Source organism: Brassica rapa, chromosome A08 (assembly GCF_000309985.2).
Source record: "Brassica rapa cultivar Chiifu-401-42 chromosome A08, CAAS_Brap_v3.01, whole genome shotgun sequence".
NCBI lineage: Eukaryota > Viridiplantae > Streptophyta > Magnoliopsida > Brassicales > Brassicaceae > Brassica > Brassica rapa.
In genome coordinates, this window is record NC_024802.2 from 11,796,883 (window position 1) to 11,816,240 (window position 19,358).

At 33.2% G+C, this 19,358-nt stretch overlaps 5 protein-coding genes across 6 annotated transcripts; 2 read left to right on the forward strand and 3 right to left on the reverse strand.

Annotated features, from left to right (window-relative positions):
- The first annotated feature begins 2,888 nt into the window (after positions 1–2,888).
- On the forward strand, positions 2,889–5,090 carry LOC103834166 (putative terpenoid synthase 7). Its single transcript, XM_009110226.3, has 5 exons — positions 2,889–3,240; positions 3,342–3,563; positions 3,629–3,773; positions 4,261–4,506; positions 4,597–5,090. The coding sequence occupies exons 1-5, from the start codon at positions 2,930–2,932 to the stop codon at positions 4,888–4,890; spliced, it is 1,218 nt and encodes a 405-aa protein (XP_009108474.1). The 5' UTR covers positions 2,889–2,929; the 3' UTR covers positions 4,891–5,090.
- A 4,006-nt stretch (positions 5,091–9,096) lies between these two features.
- Positions 9,097–10,120, forward strand: LOC103834167. The gene has a single exon (XM_009110227.3). It carries the CDS (start codon positions 9,524–9,526, stop codon positions 9,923–9,925), a length of 402 nt encoding a protein of 133 aa, XP_009108475.1. The 5' UTR covers positions 9,097–9,523; the 3' UTR covers positions 9,926–10,120.
- Positions 10,121–10,265: 145 nt separating this feature from the next.
- LOC103834168 (small nuclear ribonucleoprotein-associated protein B') lies at positions 10,266–11,790 on the reverse strand. 2 transcript variants are annotated; one of them, XM_033276573.1, is made up of 2 exons: positions 10,891–11,790; positions 10,266–10,565 (listed from the first exon to the last, which is right to left on the reverse strand). In XM_033276573.1, exon 1 carries the CDS (start codon positions 11,644–11,646, stop codon positions 10,891–10,893), a length of 756 nt encoding a protein of 251 aa, XP_033132464.1. In that variant the 5' UTR covers positions 11,647–11,790; the 3' UTR covers positions 10,266–10,565. The 2 variants fall into 2 exon arrangements, with proteins under 2 accessions (XP_033132464.1, XP_033132463.1); XM_033276572.1 differs by having other exon boundaries at positions 10,887–11,790.
- A 334-nt stretch (positions 11,791–12,124) lies between these two features.
- Positions 12,125–15,192, reverse strand: LOC117127163 (probable LRR receptor-like serine/threonine-protein kinase At4g20450). The gene is made up of 5 exons (XM_033276574.1): positions 15,100–15,192; positions 14,452–14,578; positions 14,285–14,350; positions 12,866–13,055; positions 12,125–12,776 (listed from the first exon to the last, which is right to left on the reverse strand). Exons 1-5 carry the CDS (start codon positions 15,190–15,192, stop codon positions 12,368–12,370), a joined length of 885 nt encoding a protein of 294 aa, XP_033132465.1. The 3' UTR covers positions 12,125–12,367.
- Positions 15,193–15,240: 48 nt separating this feature from the next.
- Positions 15,241–18,448, reverse strand: LOC103834169 (probable LRR receptor-like serine/threonine-protein kinase At4g20450). The gene is made up of 6 exons (XM_033276571.1): positions 17,979–18,448; positions 17,751–17,895; positions 17,574–17,645; positions 15,751–15,822; positions 15,596–15,673; positions 15,241–15,518 (listed from the first exon to the last, which is right to left on the reverse strand). The coding sequence occupies exons 1-6, from the start codon at positions 18,394–18,396 to the stop codon at positions 15,293–15,295; spliced, it is 1,011 nt and encodes a 336-aa protein (XP_033132462.1). The 5' UTR covers positions 18,397–18,448; the 3' UTR covers positions 15,241–15,292.
- Positions 18,449–19,358: the final 910 nt, after the last annotated feature.

The following is a 19,358-nucleotide window of genomic DNA, read 5'->3' on the forward strand; positions in this document are numbered from 1 at the left end:
CAAGCCAGTTCTCTCACATCTCAAGGTCTTTGGGTGCTTATGCTATGTAATGGTTCCTGGTGAGTTGAGAAATAAGCTAGAAGCAAGGAGCTCCAAGGCTATGTTTATTGGATACTCTACCAGCCAGAAAGGGTACAAGTGCTATGATGAAGACACTAGGAGAGTGATGATCTCTAGAGAAGTGAAGTTTGTGGAGGAAAGAGGGTATTTTGAAGAGAAGAACCAAGAAGATCTGAAAGATTTGGCTTCAGATAGAGCAACAGTCTTGAGAACTATACTGGAGAATCTTGGTATCAATGTGAACCAAGGAGGTGGTAGTGCACCAAGGGATGCGCCTACTACAACAACAAATGGAGGTCACGAAAGTGCACCAGTGAGTGCACCAGTTACTGATGGAGTTCATGTTCCTACTCTTGATCATGAGGGGGGGAATGAATCAGAGACTCTTAACCAAGGGATGGGAGAGAGTAGTTCAAGTGGTCAAGAGAGTTCTAGTTCTCATGATCAGAGTGGTGATCAAGGTGTGGAGCCTATGAATCATCAAGGAGAAGCTGAGGCTAGTGGTGATCAAGGTGTGGAGCCTGTGAATCATCAAGGAGGAGCTGAGGCTAGTGGAGATGATGCGCAAGAAGAGGACAATGTGGAAGAGCCAGAACCTGTACAAGGTCCCATGTTGAGGAGGAGCACACGGAATAGGAAGCCTTCCAAATGGGTAAACACGAGAGTGTACTACAATGCCCAGGCTGTGGAACATTCTTCTCAAGCTGTGTGTTCTTTTGCTCAATATCCAGAAGAGCATTGTGCATTTCAAGTGAGCTTGGATCAGAGTCATGTTCCAAGAAGCTATGAAGAGGCAATGCTGATACAAGAGTGGAGAGATTCAGTTAAGGCTGAAAGTGATGCTATGATCAAGAATGAGACATGGTATGAGAGTGCATTGCCAAAAGGGAAGAGAGCTGTTTCTAGTAGATGGATCTTCACCATCAAGTATCTTCCAAATGGAGAGATAGATAGGCGCAAGACAAGGCTTGTTGCAAGAGGTTTCACTCAAACATATGGAGAGGACTACATTGATACATTTGCTCCAGTTGCTAAGCTCCATACTATCAGGATTGTGCTCTCTTTGGCTGTGAATCTCGAGTGGGATCTTTGGCAAATGGATGTGAAGAATGCCTTTCTTCAAGGAGAGCTAGAAGATGAGGTTTACATGCATCCACCACCTGGTCTTGAGCATCTGGTGAAGAAAGGGAATGTATTGAGACTAAAGAAAGCTATCTATGGTCTCAAGCAATCTCCTAGAGCTTGGTACCACAAGCTGAGCACTACTTTGAATGGAAAAGGATTCCGCAAAAGTGAGCTTGATCATACTCTCTTCACTCTCACTTCTCCCTTGGGTATTGTTGTTCTCCTTGTGTATGTTGATGATATCATCATCACTGGTAGTGATAATGATGGTATCAAGGCTACCAAGGAGTTTCTCAAATCTGTTTTTGAGATTAAAGACTTGGGAGAGATGAAATACTTTCTTGGCATTGAGTTGTGTAGAGCCAAGGAAGGTTTGTTCATCTCTCAAAGGAAGTATACACTTGATCTCTTGAAAGATGCAGGTGCTTATGGAGGAAAGACAGCCAAGATGCCCATGGAAGATGGGTACAAGGCGCCACGTGAGGGGGAGCTTGAAGATAGCAAGCCTTTTCATGATCCAAAGCTTTATAGAAAGCTAGTGGGTAAGCTCATCTACTTGACCATCACTAGACCTGATATTTGCTTTGCTGTGAATCAGGTGAGCCAGCATATGCAAGCTCCAAGGGAGCATCACTGGCACATGGTGGAGAGAGTGCTCTTGTACCTGAATGGAACACAAGATCTTGGAGTGTGGATGGGCTGCAACAGAAGCACTGAAGTGGTGGGCTACTGTGATGCAGATTGGGCAGGAGATAGGACTGATAGGAGATCAACTACTGGCTACTGCACATTCATTGGTGGTAACTTGGTTACTTGGAAGAGTAAGAAGCAGAAGGTGGTTTCATGTTCTAGTGCAGAAGCTGAGTATAGAGCCATGCTGAAGCTTACCAACGAGTTGGTGTGGATCAAAGGGATCCTGAAGCACTTGGAGATTGATCAAGCTACACCAATGACCATGCATTGTGACAACCAAGCAGCAATCCACATAGCCTCCAACTCAGTCTTCCATGAGAGAACCAAGCACATTGAAGTAGATTGCCACAAGGTGAGGCAAATGATTGGTCTTGGAGTGATTCTACCTTGCTACACCAAGAGTGAAGATCAGTTGGCTGATGTGTTCACTAAGGCTGCGCGGCAAAAGACTATGGAGTCCATCCATATCAGGTTGGGACTCATAGATCTTGGCAAGAGAAATAGTACCCCTTACCATGAGGTCTTTACTCTTTTTCCCTCATCAAAGTTTTGTCCCAATGGGTTTTTCTTTGGTGAGGTTTTTAATGAGGGAGATCTCATGGCTTCCAAGCTTGACTTGTTCCACATGGTCAAGCTTGAGGGGGAGTGTTGAGATGAAGAGATCAAGCTATATGAAAGAAGGATATCAAAGGCACCAGACTTGAGAAGTTAGGCACCAGACTTGAGACTGTTGCTAAGGCACCAGACTTGAGAAGTTAGGCACTAGACTTGAGACTGTTGCTACAGTACTCGGCCCAGAAAGGAAGAAGCCCATGACAGCCTTTCTCAAGCTCTTAAAACCCTTGTATCCTCTCTATATAAACTTTATAATCTCTTCATTAAGATTTAAGCAAGATAATAAAAAGTCTCTGGTCATCTTTGAATTCTCTCTCTAGCCTTTAATCTCATTTCCAAATCTCATTAATCTCTAATCTCTAATCTCTTTAATAATCCTCTCAAATCTCTTTCTAATCTCATTTATTATTCAAGATGTTTAGAAATCTTAAAGGGTATGTTGAGCTTGTATGAAGCTGCGCATTTGAGGACGAGGAAAGATAATATACTGGACGAGGCGTTGATGTTTACATCGAGCCATTTGAAGTCAATAGCTGCATGTGGGACGTGTCCGCCTCATCTGTCAATGCGTATACAAAGTGCTCTCATTCTATCTCAGCATTGGAACATGGAGATTTTAGTTCCACTGGAATTTATCCCATTCTATGAACAAGAAAAGGACCATGATGAGATGGTGCTCAAGTTTGCTAAGATCAGTTTGAAGTTTCTACAGCTCCAATACCTTCAAGAACTCAAAATCGTTACAAAGTATGTAATCTACTCATCTACTAGCACTTCTACATATGGCTTTACTTAAGATTCTTCTGAATATGTTATCCTAACTACACATGTATATATGTGGCTGCAAGATGGTACAATGAGCTAGGGCATGCATCTAACCTCCCACCGTACTACAGAGACAGAATTGTCGAAAATTATTTCTTTGTGCTATCGGTGTTTATTGAGCCACAACTCTCACGTGCCAGGATGATGTTGACTCAGTTCTTCACCGCTTTACAGATTCTAGATGACACATTCGACAGATATGCATTCCTTCCTGAGGCTGAAATCCTCGCCAACAGCTTGAAAAGGTATCAAATTCTTAGATAATAATTATTATGATGGTGCTAGTAGTGGTGATGATGATGATTTATAGGTGGGCTCCTGATCATGACATGGATAAACAACCTGATTACTTGAAATTCGTGTTGGACTCTACATTGAACATTCTTGAAGAGTTGGAAAGAGAAGTACGTAAGACAGAAGGAAGCTCATACAGCTTCGATGCCACTAAAGATGAGGTAACTTTTAGCATATCTCACATCCAAAATGGAGATGTTAGAAACCCATAATAGCGTGGATTCCTCACTAATTAGTGTTAATTGTTTTTCTCTTAGTTAGATACCTATTATTTCAGTAATATCAGAGCCACAGTGAACACCTAAATCATTCACCTCAACTAGACGTGTTATAATATAATAAAATATATTGAAAGTGGAGATAATTCATCACTAATATAAAGATGTTTGTGTTGGAGACACATAATTTCTTGTCGTAACCAATCAAAAATTTTATTTTTGAGTATGATTTAAGTGGTGGGCAGTGGGCACAAATATGTATATACATAATATATTATACCATAGCTTTGGATTTTGTTATTTATTAAACTCGCAGGATTATAAGGAAAAAAGGTTGTGGGTATTTTCTGATCCAAAAAAAAAAAGAAAAGGTAGTGGGTATTTCAAATCATTTTGAAATTGACATGTTTACAATTTTGTGCATGCACAGGTCGACAAACTTGTGAAAGCCAACTTTGATCTCGCAAAATGGGCACTTGTGGCTCACGTACCTAGCTTTGAGGAGTACATGGAGGTTGGTGAGGTAGAGTTCACAGCATATGCGCTTTTGGCGGGTATTTTTATGACTAAGGGAAAGATAGCTAAGGAAGCTTACGAGTGGCTAAAGGTCAGACCGAAGCTCTTTCAATGTTTATCTATCAAAGGCCGTCTTAGGAATGATATAACCGGTTATGAGGTACAAATGCGTAAATAATTTATTCACATCTCTTGTATGTCTTCTTCCTTTGTTCTATATATCTATCCAACTAACACGCGTATTGATTAGGATGACATGAGTAGAGGAAATGTCACAAATGCGGTCACCTGTTATATGAAGCAATATGGAGTTCCCGTAGAGGAAGCTATTAGGGAGCTTAACAAAATTGTTGCAGATGCCGATAAGACAATAAATGAGGAGCTCTTGACGACAGTTGACGTGGAACGTTTTGTTCTTAAGGTAGCCATTGATTTTGCACGCATGATCACCGTCACCTATAATGTAGATGAAGGGTTTACCCATCCCGAAGGAAAAATCAAGGACTATATGACTTCTTTGTTCCTCGATCAGATCCGTCTTTGAAATCGTTGACAAGTATTGTTGCGTCTTTGATTAACAAGTCTGGCATTTGTTCTTGTACAACGTCATGTTCTTGTTTTCTACTGAATTAAATATGATGTCTTTTAAATTCGAAACCACACTGTTTATGTATGTTGTCATAATGTTTGCGAGTCTATATAAATAACTGAAGTAAGTGTTATGTTGAGTAGCTTTTGGGTCTTCTTTTTTTTGGTAAGTAGCTTTTGGGTCACATGCTGTATAAAGGTACTTTAAACTTAAATATGTGCATATCTCAGTTATATATATCCATGGTATAGCTGTCCTTTCAAAATTGAAGACAAAAAGCATTTCGTATATATATGATTTTTCCATGAAATATCTCAACGGTTGTAATGTTTCCTAATTAATATATAAGTGATGCTATGCTTCTAGAATTGAAGATGCTCTAACTACTCTCAGATTTTGTTTCATGAAACGATTGGCTGGATACCATGTCATATCAAATTGATTAGAAGTGCATAAAAAACATTTTCCATTCTTTCCTTAAATAAAAGCTACATAATTAATGATTTTGAATAATAAATATTTGATAATAGTTTTTGTATCCTCCATCATTTTTGTTTACTATATATTATTTTCTTATATTTTGTATTTTGAATTTTACAAAACGGCTATAAATTACTAAAATTTTTAAAAGTCTTACAATGAAACATTTGTGTACTTTTTTGTTATAAAAAAATACAAATGATAATAAAATAACATGAATATGAAGTATCATTTTATAGATATTCATATTAAATATATATATATATATATATATATGTATATATTGATATATTTTTAAAAATTATTTAAATTAAATTATATACCATATAAAATAAATAAATACGTTAATTTCAAAATTTGCATTGAAAAAGTTTTGAGACCTGAATATTTTAATCTTGAAATTGCATTGAATTTTTAAAAACGATTATAAATTACTAAAAATATTAAAAATTTTACGTGAAATTTTTTGATTAATGGTTTAATTTTTTTTTACTGAAAATGTACAAATGTTAATAGAATCATATGAGTAGAAACTAGAAAACTTCAATTAAATATTCATATTAAAATATACTAAATATTTGGTGGTAAATATTTTTGACCGGATTTTGAGAAATATTTTAAAAGGATTTAGGAAAAATAATATTAGAGATTAAGTAAATCTAATTGGTTATTTGAGAATCTTTAGTTAGTAAAATATGCAAGTTCGTATTTTTTCAGAAGAAAATGCAAATTTTTGTAGCTATAGTTAGGAATATGTTTAAATGTGAGTAGCTAGTAATAGTATTGGTTAAGGAAAACATGTAGTATAGTTTTTTAAAAGATACTCTACCTAGAATCAAGTTGGATCCACCTTTGTGATTCTGTTTTAATAGATCGTACATATTAAGATATAGGTGATTTAAATAAGATAAACCAAAACGATTTTGAACAGATAAATGGTAAATAAAATTTTTTGGAAAGATCAGTGAACACACATTCCCCTTCTCTATCACATTAAAAAATATCGTATTATTATTAGTCTGAGTATGTAATTCAAAAAAAACAAACAACAAAATGAAAAACATAATATACATAATTTGCCATTCAAGATTTATACGTGCTTTAAGCAATATAAAGATTTACACAAGCAATATTCGTGCTTCATTTAAAAAGAGTAACTATTATAATTGTATAAATTTTGACTTTCACTCCACGTAGGACGTGTATTATCACCTAGTTCTCTTATAAAGTAAACAAAATCTAAGAGCATTTAGAGCATCTTCATTCTAGAAGCATAGTATTATCTCAAGCAAACTAGATTTTGATCCACGCTTTGCAAGAGTAGAATAATTTATGATGAAAATTTCACTAATAACTTAACAAATAATTTGTTGATTTGTAATAATTTTGTGTATTTATATATTTTTACATTTAAATCAATGATTTTAAATTCGACTCGAATCCGCGGCCAAACCGGTTGATCCGGTGATCTGATAATTTAATTTAAGTTTTTAAAAATATCCTTATTAAAAAATCACTAAAACCCGAGACTAGCCGATTGACGCGATGAATGACCGATATGTAGGCCAATTTAATTTAAATTGTTATAGTTTCATAATTTGTCACCTTTTAATCCAAATTTTATAGTTCAGTGTTTTGCAATTTTATTAAATTATGACGTTTCTACAAATTTTGATAAAGAAAATGATAGATTTAAAATAATTATGAGCTATAAATATGTCTTGATCATATTACTCCTTTTTATATAGCTTAATTAAGTTTAGTATAATTTTTTTGTGCAATTTATCCTGTTAATAATTTGGTTTATAATATAATCGGTTTAAATGTGTTGTTGACAATTAGTGTTAACAATTTTTCTTTAGATAATATATATATTGAAATTTTTTTCATAATTTTTTGTTATTATATTTATTGTACAATGTATAATGTTTATATATGTAATTTTTTATGTAATGGCTATTATTTACTTATTATGTTACTTAAATAAATGATGCAACCATTATTTAGGAAATATAAATAAAATAATCCGTTAATTGAATTGATTTATTATTGATTAAAATGTTTTTTGTAGCATTTAAACATGTAATAATAATTTCTATTTATTTTTGTTGATTTATAAATTTTTGAATTATTTAATTTATCTAAATAATTTGAAAGAAAATTGTAAAAATTATTTAAAAAATGAGATCTAATATTTATATTATTTGGATACAAAATTAATTGTAGTATTGTTTTAAAACATGGATAGTAGTATAAAGAAATTTGTATATTGTTCAAAACATAGATAGTAATATAAGAACATGAATAATTGTGATTTCATGTAGGTTTAACTATAAATAGAAAGATGTAACTAACAAAATAAAAATTAGGTCCAACACAAAGTTTCTGTTTTAATAAGATAGAAAACGATCAAATAGAGACGTTGTTTGATAAAATAATATTTTTACTGATTAAAACTTGGTTTAAATATATGAAATTTTAACTAAAAAATAGCATCTCAAATACTTTAAGTATTTCAGAATAAACAAATAAAAACAAACAAAAAGTAGAAGAGTCTGGTTGAGAACATCCTATCTAACCAGACTTTACAAAGAAAAGAAGTTCATAAAGCTCTTAAACATGATTATCGATAAAACCAATGGTGGAGCTTCAGCTCGACGTCTGGAGCTGTTACTCGTCGGCGTCGATCTTTTCTCTCTGCTTATGTTTTTTTGCTCTTTCTTTCTTGTTTTTTGGTTCGAATCACTTCTTATCGTTTTCGTCTTTGAGGCTATTTATTGGCTTATCTGGATGGAAATGAGATTATTGATCATTTAGATTTTAAATTATAAGTCATCTGAATAGTTCATAGGATGAGTTTTATAAATTTGTTTTAAATTTTTAAATCAAGCATAACCAAATTGAACCATCCGAATGGAGATGGTTTGGTCAAAATGGTATAATATCTGTTATACCTCTGATAAAATTCACAAATTTAATATATTCTTCACATATATAAATACATTTTAAAAAATAAAATGTAATATTTTGTATTTAAATTTGTAAGATTAAATTTATTTTTCAGCACTCAGATTGGTATAAAGTTTTAAAAAATAAAAGTTCAATACTCCATGACCTTTTTATGGTGGTAGTCGTCTAACTAATATATCAACATATTATTATGTATATTAGTATTTTATTATTTTATACATAAAATTCTGAAATGACTTGAAACGTAAAAGTAATAATATTAAATTATCAAAAAATTATTTAATCGATATATTTTGTAGATTTTATATAATGCCAGTGAGTTATCAACCGATTATTATTATGCTTGTATTTTTATGTAACTAGACCTCACTTTATATATTTATTAACTTTATTTATTTCTAAAAACAACATATATAAAATAATGCTAATTTCACTAAAATAATTTAAAAATATAAGTTAATAAACCAAAATAAATTTAACTAACAAAATTAATCAAATCTCTAATCTATTTTGAACAATAAAATATTTCTTTATTTGGAAAATTATATATAACCTAATATAAATTAATATATAATAAAATGATAACTAAACCAACCAAATATTCAGTACAAAAAAATCACATATCTAACTAAAATAATCAGTTGATAAAAAAATAAAATAATAAGATGATATTATTTAAATAATCATATATATAAACTGCAAAATAATTTTAAATTGAAATATGACATAAATCAATTACTATGATTTAATTACTTTGTAAATATTAATATCCGTACATGAGCAAGTGATTTTGAAAACATCATCTAATTTAGAACAAAAAAAAACCTTTAAAAAATCAATGTTATATTATACGTATTTGAAATTCTCACAATTCTCATAATTTAGATGAAAGGTAACAACTTTGCCAAGAAAAATATAAACTTTATGATAAAAATCAACTTATATCTATCAACAAGCAAGCTCGTGAGAATAAGCATGACATTTGAAACTTGAGATTTAGGTAACAAGTAGAAATCCGCCATTAATCTCCTAACTCATCCCTACCTCTACAATCCCCACTCTATATATTACAACACCATTGACTCCAAAACCATCATCACCAAACATACATAATCACAAATCAAACAAGTCAGCGACAATGTCAATCGCAAGAGTCTTCCTCTGCCTAGGTTTTCTCACCTTCCTCACTTCCCCACTTGTGCTATGCTCTTCTAGCCCCAAAGTGGTGGCTGTAGCAGCATCAGCCTCAACACAAGAAACTCCAAAAAGACATATTGATCCTCCGGCAATGCTTGTTTCTGAATCCACCGAGGTTGATTCATCATCCTCCATGGCCAAGATTGATGATGAGTCTGCAAGAAACTCTGCCATATCCGGTTTCTTCAGGTATAGATTCCCATTCTACGGCTGGCCTTTCCCAATGGTTAAGCCTGCAAATCCTTCTGTTCCTGCAACACCGGTGACCGGAGCTGGGGAAGAGGAATCTGAGAAGGTGCCTTCTTCACCAAGCGAAGGAAATAGAGATGGAGGCAATGCATAAAGATAAATGAAGACAAGAAATGCTCTGCTGCAAACTTATATATTGTGTTTAATGACATATTGTATCGAATGTTAATGTACCATGTACTATAAATGCTATATGACATTTAACATGGATAATGAAATGAATACTGCTTATATTATCTACCAAGCTCTGTAATACCGGTTTCTCAGGTTCTTCATCATTTTGAGACAATTTTAACTATGACAGACAGTAATATGAACAATGTGTCTGTCCTCTGTTATTGTCCCAAAACTGGCTATAGAGCTATTTTTCTTTGCACTGAGATATCCATCAATGTCTGGATATAGTCGCATGTTATTGAGCCACGAGACAGTTATAGATGGCAAACCGAGTGTCATTAGACTCATTACTTTGGAACCACTTGTCGGGTTTAAGATGCAGACCAAACAAACAACACTGAACCAAAAAGTAAACGCAAAATCTAGGGAGGATAAAAGTTGAAGAATTCGATTTATCAGCTACTAATAAACTTGATCAGTCCTCTTTAAGCCTGACATAAAAGATAATCCGAGTAGTCCACACTTGATGCGTCCACAAGTTTCTTCTTCATCCACAAAAAGCTGAATGCGTTTGCCCCCAACATCCACAGCTCTCTAAACAAGGTTTTAACTTTTACCTAAAAAATCCACAAACAAGTACCAAAGAGGTGATTAGTAGTCAGAACCCAAGAAAACTCGGATGTGATCACGGATAGCAATCAAAGTCACTGGAAATTTCGTCTGAGTAGTTTCTAAAAAGGGATCAAATTTCTGCTTAGACTTGATAGGGTTTAGCAATGTGTAACAACCCTAGAGTAAAGATGTTCACATTGAAAAGAATTGTCCAGGCGCAGATAAGAATTGTGATTATAACAAGGTTGTTTAATAGAATCGTTCCTAAGTAAACACACAAGAAGATAAAGCAACTCAATACAAAGCAAAGAAAGCTCATTACTAACCTACTCACTGCTGCTGATTATGCTGAGGAGGCGGAGGCCCTTGCATGCCGGGACGCGGAGCAAAACCACCAGGAGGAGGCCTAGGCGGAGGCGGACCTTGCATCCCATGAGGAGGTGGAGGAGGACCTCTCATCATCATCCCACCAGGAGGAGGACCCATAGGCCTCTGCCCGTACGGAGGCGGCGGTCCACCAAACTGCGGCCTCATACCACCATAAGCCGGAGGAGGAGGACCTCTCCCCATCGGCGGACCTTGACCACCAAAAGCAGGAGGCGGCGGAAGCATCTGCCCAGGAGGTCTCATAACCGGAGGCCTAGAGATCTGAGGCTGCATCATCCCCGGCGAAGGCCCACCAACTCCACGAACAGGCCCAGAAAGCCCAGGCTGAGCTTGGACAAGCGGCCCTGTAGGCACTCCACGTCCAGCAGCACGGCCCAATCCAGGCCCAGCAAGAGCCGCTGCTGATCCGGCCTTAGCGCGAGACTCTTCGGGAGGAGGCGGTCCTTCTACCGTCATGGAGATGACTTCTTCGCCTCTGAGCAAGACCAAGCCGAGCGTGCGGCGCTCTTCTCTCTCTTCGTTGATCTTCTTGCCTTTGCCTGGCGGAAGCTTGCGGAACTCCTCGCAGTCGCCGAGGACGAGGTTCATGTGGCGGTCGAAGGCCATGAATTTCCCGACGAGCTGCCGTCCGTCTTGGATGGTGACTCGCATCCTGTAGTTTATGAACTGGAGCATCTTGGAGCTCTTCGACATCGACATCGTCGTCGATTCAGTAGTAATACGCGCGGCCGGCGAATCGAGTGTGTGCCGGGCGAGACGAAGAGAACGAGATTAGGGTTTCAGAAGTAGATCGAGAAGCCAGTATTTGGGGGTTTTGGTTTGGCCGTGGGAATCGGAAAGTAAGAAGTTTCTATGGTTTTATAAGGGTACACTATTTACTTATTTATGGGCTTATATTAAACAATGGGCCTATATATTAGACTGGGCTGTAAAAGGTATATATTGGTTGGGAAATGGTTTAGAAGTGGTTTAGAGTCTTCCTACACCCAAATCTTTTTTCAAACCACAAATTTCTTCTATACGTTGGCTTTTTAAAATTTATGAATAAATCTTTATACCTTCTAAAATCTTTTTTTTTTGGACAAATTATACCTTCTAAAATCTATAACCAAAATCCTACACCAAAAATATTTATTTTACTACAGAATAAAAAATCTACAAGGCTAACAAAAAAAGTTTACAGTTCAAACTCTATATATTCTTTAAAAAAGGTACATATAACATTCATTCTTTTAAAATTATAAAAAGCTTTAAAGTGAAAAAAAAAATCCCTCTCAAGTATTTGTCAATGTATTTGATCGATTAAACCAAATATGATACACGGAACATAAAAAGAAAATCAAAAGAAATTGTTTTCCTTTCGGATGGAAGAGATGTTTTTGTTATTCAAACACACACTGTGGGGGACTCTTGGCATTAATTAGCGTGCATCAGGAGTGTGTTTAGTCCCAAAGCTCGTGCTCAGTTCAACAGAACTTTTGGAGTCCACATCATGTTTACCTTCTTTCCTTGAGTTTTCAGATAAGAGACACTCTTTTAGTTCATTTGCAACCTGGGACATGTTTGGTCTTCCAGACGAGGATGGACTAACGCATGACATTGCTAGCTCAAGAGCCTTCCAAACTGAACTAGAGTCATAATCCCCAATGAGACTTGGATCCACAATGTTTTTGATATCTCCGTTAGTTAATCTAAATCCAACCCATTCTCCTATGTGAGACTTTTCACGTGTATGGTCAATCACGGGCTGGCTAGTAATGATTTCCAGTAATACGACTCCAAAACTGAAGACATCGCTCTTCTCTGTCAGCCAGTTTGTTCTGTAATATCTGTATTACACATAAATATATAAAAATAACCAGATGGGAAAAAATAAGACATAATTTAAATTCATACGTTGTGTTATAAATCCACTTACTCAGGGTCAAGATAACCTGGCGATCCAGCAATGTTGGTTGACACATGAGTTTCACTACCCACTGGAAAAGATCTTGAAAGTCCAAAATCGCCAAGTTTAGCTTGAAAATTCTTATCAAGAAGTATATTCGTAGATTTGATATCTCTATGAATCATTGGTGGTTTGCATCCGATGTGTAAGTACTCCAATCCTATTTTCAGTAACTCTAAAAGGATTACTCTAAAAAGCAACAAGAGAAGAGAACATCTCAAAAAAAAAAATCCAATGTTATGGAAAAAATGCAATGAGTCTCTATCGGCGACTCATCCCCTATATATTAAAAGAGAAAGACTACAACATATTTTTGTAGCCACATGTCATCACCACAATCATTCTAAGAATCCTTAGAAAAATATGTTGGTCCATATAAATATATAATAAGTTTTTTTATTAAACTAACCATAAATTAATCATAAATGTTTTTCATTGTTTCCTTAAATAAAAATCACGGAATTACCTAATGTGGCTAAAGTATATATGATAATTAATGATTTTGAATAATAAAGATTTGATAAAAATCAGTCTATTCTCTATCATTTTAATTCATTTTAAAATAAATTAAATAACCACATTAACTATATAATAAAAATTTAGATTTTGCCGTATATGTTATATTTTGAATTTTAAAAAACGAATATAAATGATTAAAGTTGTTAAAAATTCTCACACTGAAATTTTTGTGATCCATGGTTTAAAATTTATATTATAACAAGATACAAATGATTACGAAATTACATAAGTAGGAAGTCTCATTTAATAAATATCAGATATATGCATATTAATATTTTTTAAAAATAAATTATATAGCATATAAAATACATAAGTATTTTAATTTCGAATTTTATTTGAAATTTTTTGATAAACATTTTGAACAATTATTGACAACTTAATATTTAGATTTTAAACTTTGCATTGAATATTTTTAAAATTATAAATTACTAAAACTATTAAACATCCCATAAATTTTTTATTGTTATCATTGATTTAAAAATTTTGTTATAAGAAAAATACAAACGATCAAAAATAATATGAGTATAAAATATTTTTTTAACCGATGTAAATATTAAAAATGTACTATATATCTATGTTAATATCATTTAAACTTAATTTTATAACATATAAAATAGAAAAAAATATTTGTCTGGATAAAAAAAATTATTTAAGTATTTGTACCAATTTAGTTATATACGTAATAGTTACTAAATTTTTAATTATTCAATATGTATTTATTATTTTATAATATGTAAAAAAAAATATAATACTTAAAAATAATTTATATATAATATTCATTCCGCGTAATGCGCGGGTCTTAACCTAGTGGTTTATTATATTAAAACACACACATGCACACACAATATGCAGTGAAAAGTTAGAACGAACCTTGTGCTGTGTCTGCGGCAATTCTTAGTCTATTTTCCCAACTCAAAGGAGTAGTAGCATATTCTCCTGTAGTCATTAAGATGTGTGTGTGTGTGTGTGTGTGTGTGTGTGTGTGTTAAAACGTGTTAAAACATGACGCAAAGTGAAAATGAAGTAATCAATGTTACCGGATAGATGTTGTTTTAAGTTTCCGTTGGACATGTACTCATAGATGAGGACCAAGTGTTGTCCTTCGTCACAATAACCAACAAGGCTTACCAAATTTATGTGATGTACTCTCAGAAGAAGGTCTACCTATTGAACCACACATAACCCAAACATTCGTATATCATATATATACTCTTTTTTTTTGGAACCCTGTAAATCATATATATATACATTTTCTTAAATCTCTAAATAAGATTACTTATGGTGAAAATACCTCAGCCTTAAATTGCTTATAGCCTTGAGCTGAGGACTGAGAGAGCACTTTAACAAATATATATAAATTATGTCATATTAAAACCAGTCAATGTTATTTAATCCAGTCAATGTTCACTATATGGACATGTACTCATAGATGAGGACCAAGTGTTGTCCTTCGTCACAATAACCAACAAGGCTTACCAAATTTATGTGATGTACTCTCAGAAGAAGGTCTACCTATTGAACCACACATAACCCAAACATTCGTATATCATATATATACTCTTTTTTTTTGGAACCCTGTAAATCATATATATACATTTTCTTAAATCTCTAAATAAGATTACTTATGGTGAAAATACCTCAGCCTTAAATTGCTTATAGCCTTGAGCTGAGGACTGAGAGAGCACTTTAACAGCTACTTGTTCGTTACCGTTTAAGTTACCGTGGTACACAACTCCAAACCCTCCTTCGCCAAGAGTTCTCTCAAAGTTATTTGTCATGACCGTGACCTCTTCATACGTAAAGCTTCTCTTGTTCGACACAATTGATGACCGTGGATCTGAGAAATAAAAATTAATTAAATAATCGTCATATACTAGATTAGTAAATTCTAAGTTTCGGAGTCTTGATAGTACTCGAGGAGCTTATACCTTTTGACGATCTCTTAGTCCTGTAGAAGAGAATAATGAGAAGAAGCACAGCTGTAATTAAACCAACAGAAGCGGCTGTTGCAAGAATGGGTACTAGCAATTTCTTTTTGCCATTTCCATCACCAGCTTCAGTTTCACAAGATGAATCCAAACAGAGGTTTTGGTTTCCGTCTAGTCTATTATTTTTTGTAAAACTGATGTTACTAAAACACTACACCATAGAAAATATTGTTTGGGAGAAAAAGAAGCATACATCAAGGTTAACCCATTCTTTTGCATGTTACGAAGGGTTTGAGGAATTGAGCCGCTAAAATTGTTTCCACTCAAGTTTCTGTGAAATGTATATAAAAATTATTATTATATGCATCCACATTGTATGATTTCTTTTTATTTCAAGGCTAAACTTACATGATTGTCAACAACTTCATTTTGCCAAGAAATTCCGGGATTCTTCCAGTCAAATGGTTATTTGACAGGTCCCTACAACATCAAATAAATGATATTGGAGTAATTTGGTTAAATGGAAAGATCTTCTTTATCTTTAATTTGTATCTACAATATTAAAATTTGTTTTATAAGTAAAGAGGAGAAAGAGAGAAATTGGTGTATCTTATTCCATTGATAATGAACCATATATATATAATACAATAGTTTAGAGATCAAGTAGAATTTGGAGGACAAATAAATCTTGGTAGACAAGTAAATCTAGGACTTTTTATTGTGGACATCACATAATATTCATAACAAAATTACCCTTCGTATTAATAATTGAAATTACACCAAAAAAAAAATGATTGTACCAGCTCTATTTACTATAACTTTATTTTTAAAGTTATAGAAAAATATGATAGTAGAAATCTAGTTTTTTCATTTAATTATTCGGATTACATCAAAAACTCTACAAACCACATTCTACAGTAAAAATATTATGATTATATTTCAATCAATCATCCATATTATAATTAGCTCTTTTCAAATCATGATCTGTATAGGAGCTTTAAAGGTAACTAGACTTTGATCCGCGCAGACGCGCATGTGTATTTCTTAAAAAATATGTTTATATTTGCTTTTCATATCAATAATATTAGGACTAGGAAAAATACCTGAATCTGAAGAACCGAACCGATTCCGATCCGAAAAAGTAGTACCAAAAAGTAAAATTGATTAAATATCCAATTTTTTTCAAAAAGAAAATTTTGGAGAACCGAAACTGAATTGACCCGAACCAAAGTATTTTGAGTACCCAAACGTATACTTTTAAACTGGTTTAAATACTTGAAAATATATGCAAATAGTCAATAGTAAATATCTAAAATAATAAAAGTATACTTAAAACACCAGGTATATTTAAAATAAATATTGATTCTCTATCCAAATATTTGAACAAAACTAATTTATATGTTAAGTTTAGGTATCATGACATATGTTATTTTGTGTTCAAAAAAAGAAAATGACATATGTTATTCAAATTTATATTTAATATATTATTTTGTTTATTTTTTTTGAAAAATTAAAGTATATAATGAATTTAAAATTTTAAAAGTAATTTAAATGGGGTTGTCAAAAAAAAAAAGTAATTTAAATGGGTTATCCGAACTTGAACTGAACCCGCAAAAATCCGAAGCGACCCTGAACTGAAATTTAGAAATATTCGAATGGGGCTGAAATCTTTGATCCCGGAAATTCGAAACCCAAACTGACCTGAACCGAATCCGAATAGGTACCAGATAGATAGTTTTTCATAATATAAGAACTTTCAATTTTTCTTAAGAATATAAGTTCATTACTTTTTTTCTTAATATACTGCTATCCATGTTTCCAAACAAAAATCTTTTTTAAAACTGCAATCTATGTTTCCAAAGAAATTTATTTTTTTAACTGTAATTCATATTTCCAAACAAACTTTTTTTTAAACTGCAATCCATGTTTTCCAAACAATTTTTTTTTAAAAATGCAATCCATGTTTTCAAACAATTTTTTTTAAAAAAAATATTGATATCGATGTTTCTAAACAAATCTAATTTGTACTTGAGTTTTAATAAGATAGATTTACGTCTCATTGAATCACTGTAATCTGTAGATCTCCGTGTTTTACTGTATTAGGCATTTACTTAATTATCAACTTCTTTATGGTTTTTGGTGCAATTGACTCTTATTATATTACCAAACAATGTCTTTTACCAAATACTCTTCCCGTTGAAAAGTAAATTTAGATGGGATATGAGACTTACAATTTCTGTAGCTGGCTAAGATATTGTATGTCACTAGCTATGGTCCCATTTAATCCATATGAAGAGAAGTCTCTGTGTGTAGAACAGAACATATTTACGGTCTAAATAAAATACATAAAACAAAACACTAATTAATTTAAACAAGAATGCTTGAGTGTACGTTTCGCACGATCTTACATGGAAATGATTCTTGGTGGAACAGACGGAACCACGTTGCTGCAGTTAAGACCAGTCCACATGTAATTTATAGGTACACATGGATCTCCTTGCCAGTTCGTTTTCTGTAATCTATAAGTCGCTTGAATGTTTTTGAATGCACTGACTGCGTATATAAAGTTTAACCTCGTGAACCACAAAAAAAAAAAAGCTTTGAATACACATAGAAATTGAGCACAGTGAACAAACCGTCGTTTTCATCTGTTTCCGACTGAGGAAGCTGGAGTACCCCGAAAACCTCCATGGCACTAATAGATGGTGGAAGACTTGACGACTTACCTCTTACAAGCTCTAAGTAGCACAAATCATCGCATTTAGTTAAGGTTCTGATAGGCACAGTGTCAGCCATGAACTCCGGAGGACTGTAGCTATAGTTAATTGTAGCGTCGTTCCACAAAATACTAAACTCTCTCGTATCCTTGGGCTTCAAGACTTGGATCTCGGCAAAATGAAGGTACACGTGAACGTCGTCCTGGTTTTGCATTGACCAGCCTCTGCTCCATGACTTACCTGCACCTTTTGCTACGGCAGCCTTTGAAATTATAGCTTGAGGCAGATCGAAGGCATTCTTAGTATTTACAGGGGTGGTGGTGTTTATTTCTGTCATATCATCCTCCCAGAAGTCTGAGTGCCAAAGACGATCATGGACATCATCAGGATACCTGACACATTCGATTTATTATTGGTAAATGGGTTTGGTTCTCAATAAAAAAAAAGTGAGTTGGGTAAAATAATAATAATATAAATCAAAGTTCGTACATAACTGAAAATGATATATATTATATGATTATAAAACGAATTATTTTTTCATAATTTGTTTTTCTTATAATTTTGATTCCAAAATATTAAATCATAAAATAGAATATATATATATATATATATATGAATGATTAAATATCTGAATACAATATAAAATTTTAAATAGAAATAAAATGATAGACGATTAGAATAATTAAAGTGGATAAAAAGTTGTTAAACGTCATTAATGATAGCTTTTCAATTTAAATTTTCATGTATGGTCTACTTTTTGTTAATTTTGGCTGGTATATTTTCATTGATTATAAAAAATTAATTATAGTTGTCTGTAATCATTAATTTCAAAAAAGTTGTCTGAAATCATTAAGGGAAATTGCACCTAATAGACAAAAAAAAACTAAAGGGGGTGCAGTCAATATAACATTTGAGGTGATTTGACTTTTAATGGAGTTTTAGATGATATCAATAATTTACAGAGATTTAAGTGATTTTTGTTAAACCACTCTAGAATATAATCTAAAACCATGGGATTTGGGTTTTATTTTTTTTAACTAAGAAACTCCACCTAAACATCCCAAAAGTCAATTGAAAACTTTAAAACTCCACAACTTAAAATATTTTCAATAACAGTGGATTTTAGAGTACTCCACGAAATAATAAGTTCAATAACAATGACTTTTAAATAATTATTTAAAATTCATGTTTGAATAACAATGGATTTGTCATTTTAATACAAATCACCTAAAACTCTCAGTTGAATACACCCCCTAACTAACTAAAAACACACTCTATCTCTCCTACTTTCTCTTCCAA